The 15,259-nt window shown below is 35.7% G+C and overlaps 2 protein-coding genes across 2 annotated transcripts; both read left to right on the plus strand.

The window, feature by feature from the left end:
* The first annotated feature begins 12,048 nt into the window (after window positions 1-12,048).
* LOC119666087 lies at window positions 12,049-12,867 on the plus strand. The gene has a single exon (XM_038075363.1). The coding sequence runs from the start codon at window positions 12,049-12,051 to the stop codon at window positions 12,865-12,867; it is 819 nt and encodes a 272-aa protein (XP_037931291.1).
* A 147-nt stretch (window positions 12,868-13,014) lies between these two features.
* LOC119666088 lies at window positions 13,015-13,740 on the plus strand. Its single transcript, XM_038075364.1, has one exon. It carries the CDS (start codon window positions 13,015-13,017, stop codon window positions 13,738-13,740), a length of 726 nt encoding a protein of 241 aa, XP_037931292.1.
* Window positions 13,741-15,259: the final 1,519 nt, after the last annotated feature.

Consider the following 15,259-nt stretch of genomic DNA (forward strand, 5'->3'; position numbering starts at 1 on the left):
ACCAAAGATCACAAGGTTTTAGACGCTTAAGGCGACGTGTTGGCTCTATTGACGCCAGTTCGTTAGCTTCATTATTCGGATGAGAGTACAGTCGCTGCAGGTGTATTCTTGCATTTCGTTGTATTTCCTCCACCACCGTATTTATCCCTAGATCACGATGCAGATCAGAGTTCCTTACGTACCATGGTGTATTTGCCACACCCCTTAATATAACGTTTTGGAATTTTTGTATGGTTTCAACATGTGTGCTGCTATCGCATCCCCAGAGCTGAATACCATATGTCCAAATTGGTTTCAATATTTGTTTGTAAATTAAAAGCTTGTTATGAAGTGACAGTTTCGACTTCTTTCCAATAAGCCATTTGATTGATCTGTATTTTATATTGAGTTCATCTCTCTTTTATTTTACATGTTCATTCCATCTCAGCTTTGCATCCAATGTCATACCGAGGTACTTAGCCGTATTAGAATGTGGAATTTGTATTCCATCAATGTAGAGGGGCATAAATCTGATATTTCGGTTTGTAAAGTTGACGTGAACTGATTTATAGTGGTTAAGTTTTATTTTCCACTTTTCAGCCCAAGCGATAATGTCATGGACAGAAGACTGCAGACGCCTGGCTGCTGTTAGTTCATCATCTCCAATCGCTAGAACAGCTGTATCGTCAGCGAACGTCGCTGTAAACGTCGCTGATCTCGTTGGCAAATCATGTGTGTATATTAAATATAACAAAGGACCAAGTACACTGCCTTGGGATACCCCAGCGTTGATTTTTTGGAGTTCACTGTTATCGTTTCCATGCTTAACATGTTGTTGGAAGGGCAGTTTCGATTACGTTTGTGATTCTGTGGACTTGATCAATGGTCGAGTGATTACACCTGAATCCAAATTGATGCATAAGTATGGTCTGCTGTTGTTCAAGTAAAGGCAACATCCGTTTTGAGCATAATTTTTTCAAATACTTTTGAAAGCACAGGTAGGAGAGCTATTGGGCTATAGGAGCTAACCTCGTTTGCATCTTTCCCCGGTTTAAGGACCATAATAATTTCTGAGACCTTCCACAACGAAGGGAGATATTTCAATCGTAGAACAGCATTGAAGATGTTAGTAACTTTAACTATGCAGTTAGCTGGGATTTCTCTAAGAAGTTCTGCAGTTATGAGTTCATATCCTGGTGTTTTTCTTAGCTTAAGTTCGTTCTTTATTATCATCATTACTTCAAGCTCGCTAGTTGGCGGCAAATTGTTTATGCTATTAGTACCCAGATCACAAGTTTCAACACTATTTTCACTACCAGAAATAGAGAATACTTTTGTTAAATGTTCAGAAAAAAGTTCAGCTTTTTCTTTATCACTATTGGGCCATTGGCTAGTGAAGGTCTTTATGGGTGCGTTATAAGAGGCTGGCCGTTTTATATTTCGAGTGCATTTACACAAGGAGTAATCTGTGCTGCGATCATTGGTCAAATCAGACAAGTATGAATGGAATTGTTTATTTTTAAAGCGCTTGATCTCAGAGGTAAGTTCTTTAGTCAGCCTATTTAAATTAGCTTTAACTGCTGGGGATCTGGAGTGTTGCCACTTTTTCCTTATTTTAAGTTTTTTTGGTAGTAGTTCTAATATGGCCGTTGGATATCTATGCGAACAGTTTGATTTCTTCCATATAGGAGTGCTTAAACTCGCGGCTTGTTGAAGCTTTCTTGTAAGGTCTATAATTTCGAACTCCACATCGCCTTCACCGTAAATTTCAGTCGAAGCCGAAATATTATTAAAAAAGAATGTTCTAAAGTAATTCCAGTCAGTTGACTTATTGACAATTTTAGTCGTCACGTTGTTAACAATAGGAGAGCCATATGTAGTAAGGTATACCGGGGAGTGGTCAGAGTTAAGTTCGGTTTCGTCTTAGATTTTAAGATTGTATGTTAAGACTTGCTTTATGATGAAGAAATCAAGGAGGTCTGGTATTTTTTCAGTATCAGTTGGCCAATACGTAGGGTTTCTGGATGACATGCATTCACAGCCAGTTTGTTGTATCGCTTTTAGAAGTTCTCTCCCCTTGGTTGTGATTAGACGAGAATCCCAATGCGTATGCTTTGCATTGAAGTCACCGCCCATGATGAAGCGGTGTTTGTGCATTTCAATAAGATGTTTGTACTGCTCTGTTTTAATTTTGTGCCTTGGCGGGCTGTAGACAGAAGTAATTTGTAATTTACATTGCAGATCAAGCGTAATGGTTATCGCCTGAAATTCTTCATTGGAGATTATTTTGGATACGAAATACTTAAAAGATTTCCGAATTAAGGTTCCACTTCCTCCTCGAACGCAATTACTGGGATGTACTACGTGATGAAACTCGTACTTTTTAAATTTTAGGTATAAATGATGTGTGAAATGCGTTTCAGTAATAAGGCAAACATCTATTTCTCTGGCTGCTAAAACAAGTTCAAGCTCTCTAAAATGATTGAGTAAACCATTAGAGTTCCAAAGCATTATTTTTAGTAAACTTGACATTATTAATTAAGTTATCTTTTTTTGTTCTAACTTAGTAAGCCTCTCATCTAACATTTTATATTAGCTTTCTTGTAGAGTTAAATTTTCTAATATTTGGTTAAGAATTTTATGATTTTCATCAGGCTGGGCGTTGGATCGCACCATTTCAGCGAACGTTGGATTGTTTTTGTTAGTAGGTTTTAAGTTTTTGTTTATTAAATTAGATGGTTTATTATTATGTTGATTTTTGGTCACTTTATTTTGCTGGAGATTTCCATTCTTCTCTTGAATTATTTTATTTCTTTGTTTTTGGAGCTCCTTAGCCACTACACAACCTCTGTAATTGGCCGGATGTTCTTCTCCGCAGTTGCAGCATTTAGATTGTTGCTGATTAGGCTTTTTGCATTCTATTATCTTATGGTTGCCGGCACATTTAACACATCTGGCTATTTTGCCACAATAGTTTTGAGTGTGACCATATTCTTGACATGTTTTACATTGTGGTATTTTTCACGACAAATACCGTTTCTATTTTAATTACACAATTCAATATAATTTTGATTTCGTGTATTTTCTTAATATCTTCGGACGCATCAAATGTGAGCATAAACATGTCAAGTGGCTCTTTTGAGAAGGGCTTCCACTTATTTACCGCATTTAGAATGTTCAATCCTTTCTCTTGCAGATCAGTTACAAATTCAGACGGGTCACATGACTTTGGAAGGTGTTTAGCTATTACTTTTATCGGACGCAGTTGTTTATTTTCATAAGAATACCAAGCAATTTTTTGCGTAGATAGTGCTCTTGTTATTGATTATATAGTCATTAACCTCAGATGTACTGATTTTGTACAAAGTACTATTTAAAAGTTTGATAGAAAATTCTTCTTTACAGTTGTTTTTAGCAATGAGAAGGAGATCTGAGTAGTTCATTCCTTCTGAGATCATAATTGGCGGTGGACGTGATGATTTTTGGTCTGCTGAGGCATTCTTAATTGCATAAACTGATGCCATATTTTTGTCCTTGGAAGGAGATATGGAGTCAGGGGAGCGATCAGGTTTTCTCTTCTTGGCGAGCCTTTTCTTGAAGATCCACTCCGTTTCTTTCGCAAGTTCATCTTCATCAGTTTCATATACAATTTGATTGTGCACATTCTCAGACTTTTAGGTAACAGGTAATGGAGAACCTTTAAGCAACTCATCTTCTTTTTTAAGAATTTCTATCTCATTTCTAAGTTGAAGACATAGCTGCTCCATATTGTTTATTTTCTCTATATATTTAGTTATAGCACTGCTTTCGGCTTTCTCTTTAAATTTTGATACTTTTCCTCCACCATAAAGTGGAGGTTGTGGAGATTCATATTAGATTAAGTTCTTTGCGTAGTTTTTGTTAGTTGATATATATATAAAAAGAAAATAACTTACAACTACGCTATTAAAGCTGACAAATTGAATTACACAATATTATTTTTTTACACGATGTAAAGCCAAAAATTGTGCACTAGTTTAGTGGTTTTGCAACACTATGCTGTCTATATCAGCTGATTGTGTATGTGTAATAAAATATCAAATAAACAAATATCAGATGAATGTTATTTTTTGTTTTATGTTTTTGATTTTCCGTTCGGAATATTATAAAAAAATTCTAATCAATTAATAAAATAACACCGCGGGCTCGATATTTCGGCACTTTCGGCAAGTTCTTTAACTAATTATGATATTATATCATATTTTTTGATACTTTCGCATTTAATGACAAGTCTTTTCCCAGGTTTCACTTACTTTTTCAAACGCAAAAGGACTACCCCCAAATTAAGGTGTAAATGAATGTAAAACGTATCAATTAAAGAATGGGTATACTGTCAAAAATCTGGATTTGCCAATACAATCTTTCGACAAGAGTCGATACAATCATCTATCTCATTTGCCAATTGATGGTTATGCAGACATTAAACCTAGTTTGTTAACTGATCTGGACCACAGTATGCTGAGTGAAGCCAAACGGACAATTTATGCCGGTTCTGGTGAACTTATTGCTGCTCCCACAAAGTTGGGTTTGGTTGCCTATGGACCAACACAATGTAATGTCAATCGCGTTATCAATGTCTTACTTATGCGTAAAACATGACGTAAAATTACATCAGCTAGTAGAAGAATACTTTGAACTAGATAGTTTTAGCATAAGAAATACTAGTACCTTATTTGAATTAGTTTAATTTTTTGGAATAAAAAATTTAACTTTAATTTGCAAATTAATCAAAGGCAAAAAAAACAAAAATGAAATTTATTTACTCAACAGCTGATAGAGACAGCATATGCTTTTCTTAATGAAAGCAAGAAATTGCAAATGTGGCGTTGCCACAGGGTAAGTTATAAGTACCTTTAAAAACTTAAATAAAAATAAATTTTTATTTGTTTATAAACCTAAAAAATATTAAATAACTAAATAAACGAACTGTAAATATATTGTGACACTCTTATATTTTGTTCAATTCTTTCAATTATTTATAATTGTTTTCGTAATTTTGGTTTACTTCGTGAAAACTGTGCGTTACAGGATAACTACAACACAAACAAGCAGACATTTTTCAAATCTGTCATCGACATAAACTTTATTTTAGGCTTTGAACTATGATCAGCGAATAGCTCAGCTTAAAAGGATGCAAGATACCATGAGGAATAATCCATCCCCTTCATGTAGAAATGAAAGGCCTTTGGATCAGACTCAAGATAACATGCAAAATGAGTTAAAACGTAACATTAAATTTTTAACAGAAAAAATAAATCTTTTAGAAATCAGTTGTGAAAGCCTTAAAAAAGAAAATCAAAAACTAAATGTAGAAAAGAATAGTACACTATCACAAAAGAAAGAAGCTGATAAGAATCCTGTTGATGCAAAATTAGATAGCACGAGTGTTCAGTACCACAGTGATGAAGAAAAATTGACGTTAGAAACTGACTGGATATTGAAACAAAAACGTCCGAATAAAAAACGAAAAGCTGAATCTTCTGCAAAGCTTCATGTTTCATATGATAAAAATACAAATCCCATCCGAAACCGGAAATTCTATTAAATACTAAAAGCCCCAAAGTGCATTCTCCCCCTCCAATAATGATATCAGGAGTTACTGATTAAATAAAGATTTACGAAGACATTAAAAAGGTTTACGGAATAAATAATATATTAGCTACTATTGTCTCCATTGAAGCAGTAAAAAGACCAAACCAAATACCTCAGTGTAAAAATTGTCAAACTTTTGGTCACACAAGGAACTACTGTTCAAAAATGGCAAGATGTGTCAAATCTAAGGGAAAGCATCCAACAACAAGCTGTACAAAACCAGCAAATGGGCTGCTACATCAACAAAACGAACTACAGACTATTCTTTACAAAAAGTCCATCGATATATGTCTAATAGCAGAAACGCACTTTACGAGGGAATCACATATAAAATTTAGAGGTTATGAAACTTACCACACTACTCACCCGAATAACAATGCACGAGGGGGAAGTGCTATTATAATAAAGGAAACCATCAGTCACTATGAAGAGGAAAATGTCAGCTGTAGCGAGTTTCAAGCCACAACTGTTACAATAAAAGTACAAAATCAAAAATTATCAATTATTTCGGTCTACAGTCCTCCAAGACATTCTATTAGTACAGATCAATATATAAACTTCCTTTCCAAATATAATAAAAAAATTCATTATGGGCTGAGATTTCAATGCTAAACAATGCCATTGGGGTTCGCGATTAACTACAACTAAGAGCCGAGAACTGTTAAAAGCCATACAAGCCACAGGTTGTGATGTCTTATCAACTGGAAGCCCAACATTTTGGCCGACTGACCCAGCGAAAATACCGGATCTGATTGACTTTTTCATAACCAAAAAGATACCGAAAGAACTCTTACAAATAGAAAATGGATACGATCTCTCTTTTGATCATTCACCTGTACACCTCTCTGTTAATAAAAGTGTAATCATAAATGAACCGAAGCCTTACCTAATAAATAGATCTACTGACTGGGATTACTTTAGGCTGCACCTTGAAAACACTCTTAATATTAACTCTGATCTAAACTCAGCGACTGAAGTGGATAACGAAGTTCTTCTATTTACACAGCACATTCAAAAATCAGCATGAATGAGTACTTCTCAGTTCTCTAAACACCAGATTAGACCAACTCTTCCAAAAGAAATAAATAAACTAATATGGGAAAAAAAGGAAATTGCGTAACAAAATGGCAACAAACACGATCACCAACTGATAATACGGAATTAAATAGGAAAACTGCACAACTACGAAAACTTATCAATAATGTTAAAAACGATAAGATACAACAAAATCTAAGAAGCCTTTCCTATGAGAAACGCACAGATTACTCGCTGTGGAAAGCCGTGAAAGCAGTAAAACAACCTATGAAACATAATCCTCCTATTAAAGCAGGTGATACAACATGGAGGAAAAGTGCTGAAGAAAAAGTAAATTTATTCGCAATATTTCTTAAGGCAACATTCTCACTAAATGATGATGAAAATAATTTTCCTACGTCTAACTTAAATGCATTAAACGAAGCAATACGACCAACTTCGCCAAGGGAAATAGAAAATGAAATAAGAAATATGAAACTAAAAAAGGCTCCTGGTTGGGATCAGATAACCGCTGAGATCTTAAATCTATTCCCTAACAAAGGAATAATCAAACTTCGCAAAATAATAAATGCAGCTCTGCGGTTAAGACACTTTCCAATTTATTGGAAAGTAGCGGAAGCACTAATGGTACACAAACAAGGAAAACCTGCTAATGAATTTTCGTCGTATCGTCCAATTTCTTTATTACCCGTTTTATCAAAAATCTTTGAACGAATTCTCCTTAATAGAATACAGATTGTTCTCACAGAAAATCAAATAGTTCCGAGTCATCAGTTTGGGTTCCGAAAAAAGCATTCTACTGTAGAACAAATACACAGAATATGCGACAAAATCGAAAGAGCACTTGAAGAACAAAAAAATTGCACTGCAGTTTTCCGAGACGTATCGAAAGCCTTTGATAAAGTTTGGCACAAAGGACTTGGGCATAAGATTGAACAGTGGTTTTCGAGACAAATATCCGAAATTATGTGGTCCTACTTATCAGCTAAATATCTTGGCATGAACTTAGATGCTAAGTTGAAATGGAAAGAACATATAAAGAAAAAACGAGTTGAACTAGAATCCAAATACAAAAATTTATATTGGCTTCTTGGGAAAAAATCACTCGTCTCTCTAAATAATAAATTAATGATATGCAAGCACGTCTTAGCTCCGGTGTGGACGTATGGAATCCAGTTATGGGGATGTGCACCAAAATCCACTATTCAAATCATTCAAAACTTTCAAAACAAAGTTTTAAGAAACTTAGTCAACGCTCCGCGGTTTATTTGGAATACTGACCTCCATCGGGACTTGAAGATCGAATATGTGGCTGCAGTAATCCAGAAGTAAAGCACCAAAAACGATTACAACAGCATCCAAACGAAACAGTCAACCATCTGTCTAATACATCTGGCCTGCTGAGAAGACTTAAACGAACAAAGCCTTCAGATCTACTCCCGAATTAGTAGTCTACTAATAATAATTTAGATTACTACTATTAACACAAAGTCTTTGACAACTTCGCAATTCTAATAAGTATTCTGAAATGTAACAAAACTGCTTGATAGTTCTTTGTATGAACTAGTCGTAGTCAAATGAAACATGTATTTATATTATTGTACATATTGTGTTTGAAATAATAAAAAAAAAAAAAATACGGGAAATGCAGGAACATGAAATTGGTATTTTGGGAGTAAGTGAAATGCGATGGCCAGACCACGGAAGCTGTACTATAGACAATTATGATGTGTACTACAGTGGCGACGATGGAAGAAGAAACAAACATGGTGTTGCAGTTATTATATCAAAAGAACTCAAAAATATGGTAACAAATGTCGTGTATCATTCCGCTCGTATAATAATGGTGCAAATGAAGGGGTGACCGGTAAATTTAAATATAATTCAAGTTTACGCACCAACATGTGATGCTCCTGATGATGAAATTGAAATATTTTACGAAGGAATACAATCATTGATAAGTGGTACAAAGTCAAGAGACGTTCTGGTGGTTATGGGTGACTTTTGTTAAGTATTACATTAATAATTTATTTTGTCTTTTGCTGACCAATGCTAAAACGCATTTAAAGTAATTGTAATACAATAATGAGTTATATTTTTGCTGATTAGTGTTTATTTTATAACTAGGGCTAGAACACATTTTAAGCGTTTATTATTCATTGTTTTGCTAAATATTTTATGTATTTTGCTTGCTATTAATTATTCATTGTTTTGCTGAATATTTTATGTTTCACTATAAGTAGTATTTTTGCTTGATATTAATTATTGTTTTAAATTAGGTCAGTAAATTATTGCACGTGATAAGTTTTAGTAAGTAATTATAAGTAATTATTGTAAGAAAAATGTATATATAGATAAATCAATTCTTTAATAAAGTCATTCGATGATACAAACTTGAATCAAACTCATCTTTCATTTATTCTTTTCATCAAAATACTAACGGGTTTATGTGCTCGGTGGTATATTCACAAATATAAAAATACAAATATACCGTCCAACAAGTTACATGTGCTTGGTGGAATTTCGGTATACAAATACACATTTATAGAAAATTGAGGATAAACGCATCCCCAATATATTTTGGTGACCCCGACGTGATTTTCCTATATGGACAAAAAATTGGAACGGTATTCTCATGGAGCATTTCGACACACTTATTGATCAACAACAAGCTATAGGAGCTGAGATCGAGATGATAATCAGCAACTTCAAGAAGGATCCAGCCGCAAGGAAGACGAATCGCAATTATCAGGATAGAATTCAACGGTTAACTGGACAATGGTCAAGGTTAGAGAAGAACCACAACACGTTACTGTCTTGTGAAGCCATGGTTGAAGATATAGAAGACGAGTATTTCACCACGGGCTACTATGACAAAATGACTGAATTGACAAACAAATACTTGGATATTTTTAACAAGGAATTATTCGAAATGCAAGAGGTAGAAAATGCTCAGAAAAAGCCTCCAAGGCGACTTCAACAAAATCCAATGCAACTTCAACAAAATGAAGATTTATCAAAAGTGTTGCGTAATCATCGAGCACTCATAAAAGTCATTGACAGATCCAGTCAAGAAATTGAAATAGCAAGCCAAGAATCTCAAAATAAAGTTTTTTATTCTTGTAAGCTTGCTTTGATTGAAGGTTATCACAAAGCATTCGATAACAACAATGAAAAATTATGGCATTCTACATCAAAAGAATTCTTTGAAGGTTACTCCAGGGAATTGTATTATGAAATTAGTCGAAAACTCCAAGACATGGAGATTTGTTTGAAACTCAAGCAAAATTCATACAATTCTCACTACCAGCACAATTCAACAATTCAGGCAGTGAAATTACCATAGTTAACAATTTCAACATTTGACGGAAACCAGCTGAAGTGGTTAGAGTTTCAAGACCTGTTTACACAACTTATAGATGAACAACCATTCAAATCTATCCAAAAGATGTTCTACTTAACAACTAACTTGATTGGCGAGCCCAAAAACCTGATAAAGCATTTGCCAGCATCAGCTGAGAACTACATTACCGTATGGGAGATTCTGAAAGCTAGATGCAATAATGGTAGATTATTAATTACCGGATTGTTAAACAAATTATTCGCATTACCAGCAATGACAACTGAAACCGCTTCTGGACTTAAAACATTGACATTTCACAAGAGTGTTTATTGGGACTAAAGGAGCTGCACACTCCAGTCGAACATTGGGACGTCATAATTGTTCATATGACGTTGAAGAAATTAGACAAGATTACACAAACAGCATTTGAGCAGTCATTATCAAACAATCGAGACCTGATCACTATGAAGGTACTATTTCAATTTATTGAACAATGGTTTCAATCGCTAGAAACAATAAATAATAGATCATCAATCAAAAAATGGGTTAAGACAGTGGCTACAACTAACACTGCTCAAGTTAAATGTCCAATATGCAAGAGAGATAATCATCCAATTCATTTATGCAAGCAGTTCCTGGATAACACCCCACCTAAGAGGCTACATCTCATAAAATCATTGCAACGAAGTTTCAATTGTCTAAAAAGTGGTCACTTCACAAAAGACTGCACATCAGGCAGTTGTTAAAATGCAGCAAGAAACACAACACCTTGCTGCATATAGAAGGCACATTTAAAGCATCCATGAGTAAGAAGGCATCCATATCAAAAAATCCTGCTTCTCTGTACTCCAACAATCACAACATCCAGAAAAATTATGTGGTATTAGGAACTGCACGTGTTGTCATTAAAGGCAAAAATGGAAGGGAAATTGGGTGCAGAGCATTGTTGGATTTCGGCTCCCAAGTCAACATGATAACCGATCAAATATTTAAGAAGTTAGGTGAAAACCCGAAAAAGACCTCAGCATGTATAGAAGGTGTGGGGCAAAAAAAACAAGATGCGCAACAACGAATCAATTTAGCTTTCTAGTCCAGAATTAACGGATTTAGCAGCCGAATAGAGGCTTATGTATTACCTAAGATTGTGTGTGACCAGTCTAGCATTCATATTAAAAGCACAAGCTGGAAGATACTTCAGAACATCAATCTGGCAGATCCGTCGTTCAATACCCCAAACAAAATCGATCTCCTACTTCGAGCCGAGTTTTCTCATCAACTATTGTCCATCGGCCAAATAAACCTTGACAGAGGTCTCCCCATCCTACAGAATATATTGCTTGGGTGGCTTGTGATGGGAAAAATATCCAACCAAAATTCAATTATTTTACCACAAGTTTGTGGAATATGCTCTGAAGATGAGCAAGATACGATGAAGGTTATCGAGCAGTTCTGCCAACTAGATGAACCAGAAAAGGCAAACAAAAATCTATCTCCTTCCGAAGAGTTGTGCGAGTCTCATTTTGCAACTTACATGAAAAGGTATCAAGACGGTCGATTCAGTGTCAGATTATCCTTCAACCAAGATCCATCGTTGCTTGGTGAGTTAAAGATATACAAACTCAGTTAAAAGGTTTGTTGGAATCAGCAGGATTCAGGCTACGTAAATGGTGTGCCAACCATCCGTCACTTCTTCAAAATATTGCAAAAGAAGATCAAGAAGTTGATTTGGACTTTCAAAGTGACGACGCAACATCAATCAAAACATTAGGATTGACTTGGCAACCAAAAGAAGATCAATTTCGCATAAAATTAAAACTGGATCCATTAAAAGCATTACTAAAAGAACCATTACTTCTAACCTAACCAAAATTTTCGACCCATTGGGATTACTAGGTCCAATACTCGTAACAGCAAAAATACTACTTCAGGACCTATGGCAATTACAATTAACATGGGACGAAGCAGTACCAGCCGAAATATATACTAGGTGGACAACCTTTTATGACGATCTACAATTACTAGATCACTTTAAAATAGATCGTCATATATTCGGAAAACATATGCCAGCACTTGAATCAATACAATTGCATGTATTTTGTGATGCTTCACAAAAGGCATACGGAGCCGCAGTCTGCGTTCGAACGAAACTAATGGATGGTCGACTAATAAATCGATTGTTGTGTTCCAAGTCCCGTGTTGCTCCACTCAAAAAACAAACAATTCCAAGGTTAGAACTGTGTTCAGCTCTATTTGGAGCAACATTGATGAAAAAGGTTAAAAACAATATAAATCATGATGTAGCAACGTATTATTGGACTGATTCAGAAATCGTTCTCTTTTGGATCAACTCGTCATCAGCAAGGCATCAAAAGTTCATAGCAAATAAAATCAATGCAATTCAGGAAATAAGCTTGCATAATCAATGGCGTCACGTAAGATCTAAGAACAACCCAGCTGACTTATTATCACGGAGTATCAAGCCAGCTCAATTACTCGGAAATAACTTGTGGTTATACGGTCCACTCTTTCTTCATGGATCCGAAAGCAACTGGCCTGGCGAATTTTATAAAACTCCTTGTATTGATCCGGTGAATCCTGAATGGAAACAAACGACAAGGGAAGTGGCCGTAATCTCAACTAATTACGATATCCATTGGATCGATAGAATCAATCACACGAATTCATTCAGAACTCTACTACATACGGTAGGATATATGCTGCTATTTGTAAATCGGGCAAGGCGAACCAATTTAAGCAATATCACTACGGCTCTAAGCCCTAAGGAACTGGAGCTGTCACTCAGGCATATAGTGAAGTACATACAACAGTCAGAACTAAGAGAAGAATTAAATCAGATAGAACGCAGCCAAACAGTATAACCTGCAAGTACACTTGCTGGACTGATGCCATTTTTAGATGAACACAAGATAATTCGCGTGAGGGGAAGGTTAGAAGCATCATCACTGACATATGATGAAAAGCACTAGATAGTCCTTCCATACAATATCCCTATTGTAAAACTGATAATGAAAGACATACATGAACGAAATATGCACTGCGGCGGTCAAACACTGCTGGCAGCAGCGAGACAAAAATTTTGGCCCATCAAGTGTAAAATTATGGCAAGATCAACTATTCACCATTGCGTTCGTTGTACTAGATGTAAACCTATTACTTTTGAACAAGTCATGGGAAGTTTACCAAGGCATCGAGTACAGCCAAACAGCCCATTTTTTAATACCGGAGTTGACTTCTGTGGACCTTTTTGGGTGCATTATAAGGTGAGAGGAAAACGTCCGCATAAGGCATACCTAGCGGTTTATTGTTGTTTTGCGACAAAGGCAGTACACTTGGAACTGGTAAGCGACTTGACAACAGAAGCATTTATCGGATCATTAAAACGTTTTAACGCACGACGCGGATGCTGCCAAAATATATACTGTGACAATGCAACAAATTTTGTCGGTGCCTCTAATAAGTTGCAGGAATTAACAACAACAATCCATTCCAATGTAGCTCAGGAACAAATAACAAAAACTTGCAGCAACAAAGGAATAGCATTTCACTTCATCCCTCCTCGTGCACCTCATTTTGGTGGACTATGGGAAGTAGCGGTTAAATCAGCAAAGTACCTATTGGTCCGAAGCGTTTCAGCTGAAACGTTAACGTACGAGGAACTCGAAACCGTCATTATAGAAATAGAAGCTATTTTAAACTCTCGACCTTTAACACCAATGTCGTCTACCAAATGATTTGCAGGCTCTCACACCAGGTCATTTCTTAGTTGGTGATGCAGTAACAGCATCCGTAGACGCAACATGTGAAAAGGTAAAATTATCTCTTTTGACTAGATGGAATCTGGTTGCACACTTAAAATAAGAGTTTTGGAAAAGATGGCAGGCAGAGTACCTAATGGAACTACAGGTTCGAAACAAGTGGCGTGAAGAATGCAAAAACATTGAAGAAAATACACTGATTCTTAAGGAAGACAATGTACAACCTTTGCAATGGCCTTTAGGGCGAATAATGAAGACATATAAGGGTAATGATGGATTTATACGAGTCATAGATGTCAAAACCACAACAGGCACGTTAAAGCGACCAATTCACAAACAAACACCCTTATTTCCTGAAAACAAACTTATTAAAACACAAGAGAATCGCCATAACAAAGAAAAGCGAATGGACAATGAGATAGTTCCACGAAAACAGAGACGTGTGTCCTCCAATATAAAATTAACTACAGTACTGATATCTCTACAACAAAATTGATAACATCCCACTGGAAAATGATAATCTATTACGATTTAGCTCCATTTAATACAGAGCTGGACATACTAAAGGATTCAACGTTGAATCTTTTGAAGCTATGTGATCAAAGCAACTTAAACTCAACATGCAAGTTTGTGGTTCATCATTTCCAGCAAGTAGAAATTGAATTAAGAACAGCATTTGAATTTATGTCAAGCGCCCGAAATAAGAGAGGGGCAATCGATTTAGTTGGGAATATAGCAAGCTCCCTGTTTGGAGTACTCGATTCCAATTATGCAAGTGACATGTCGAACACGATCAAAAACCTAGAAGAGCATGATGACAAACTCAAACATCTGCTCAAAAGTCAAATATCAATAATTGACTCTACAATTAACGTTTCCACGGTATAGAGACTCAATTAAACGCGATCTCCAAAAGGTTAGTTAAGGACGAACATGACCAATTATATGGCAGTATTATTAATATGCTGACCATCCAAATGACAATCGCCACGATAAATTTGCAACGTACGCAATCCACAATCATGGATGTTCTCATCGATAGTCATCACGAAAAAATTAACCCGCTTCTTATTTCGCCGCAACAGTTAATAACGGAAGGAGAGAAAATCCGAGCACATTGACCGTCTCATTTACAATTTCCAGCAGAGCAAGATGATATATTAACTATTTATAAGCTAATGCAAGTAACTGGGCAAGTATCAAGTGACCATGTAATATTCAATATCATGATACCACTCGTTGAACGAAAAACCTTTGAAGTATTTCATGTAGTACCTGTGATCTCTAGCGCGACCAAAGTATTAACGTCAATAAAGCCATCAACAGAATATCTGGCTATCAATTGTAGTGTCCATGACCTACATTAGTATCATATGTGACAAGCCACTGTTCATTCAGACAAAATAAATGTGTCATAAATTATAATATGCACTTTTGTCGGTTTGACGCTTTGACTTTGATCATATTACTTAAAAGAAATATTTTGACTCATGCT

This window comes from Teleopsis dalmanni, chromosome 1 (genome assembly GCF_002237135.1).
Source record: "Teleopsis dalmanni isolate 2A chromosome 1, ASM223713v2, whole genome shotgun sequence".
Classification (NCBI taxonomy): domain Eukaryota; kingdom Metazoa; phylum Arthropoda; class Insecta; order Diptera; family Diopsidae; genus Teleopsis; species Teleopsis dalmanni.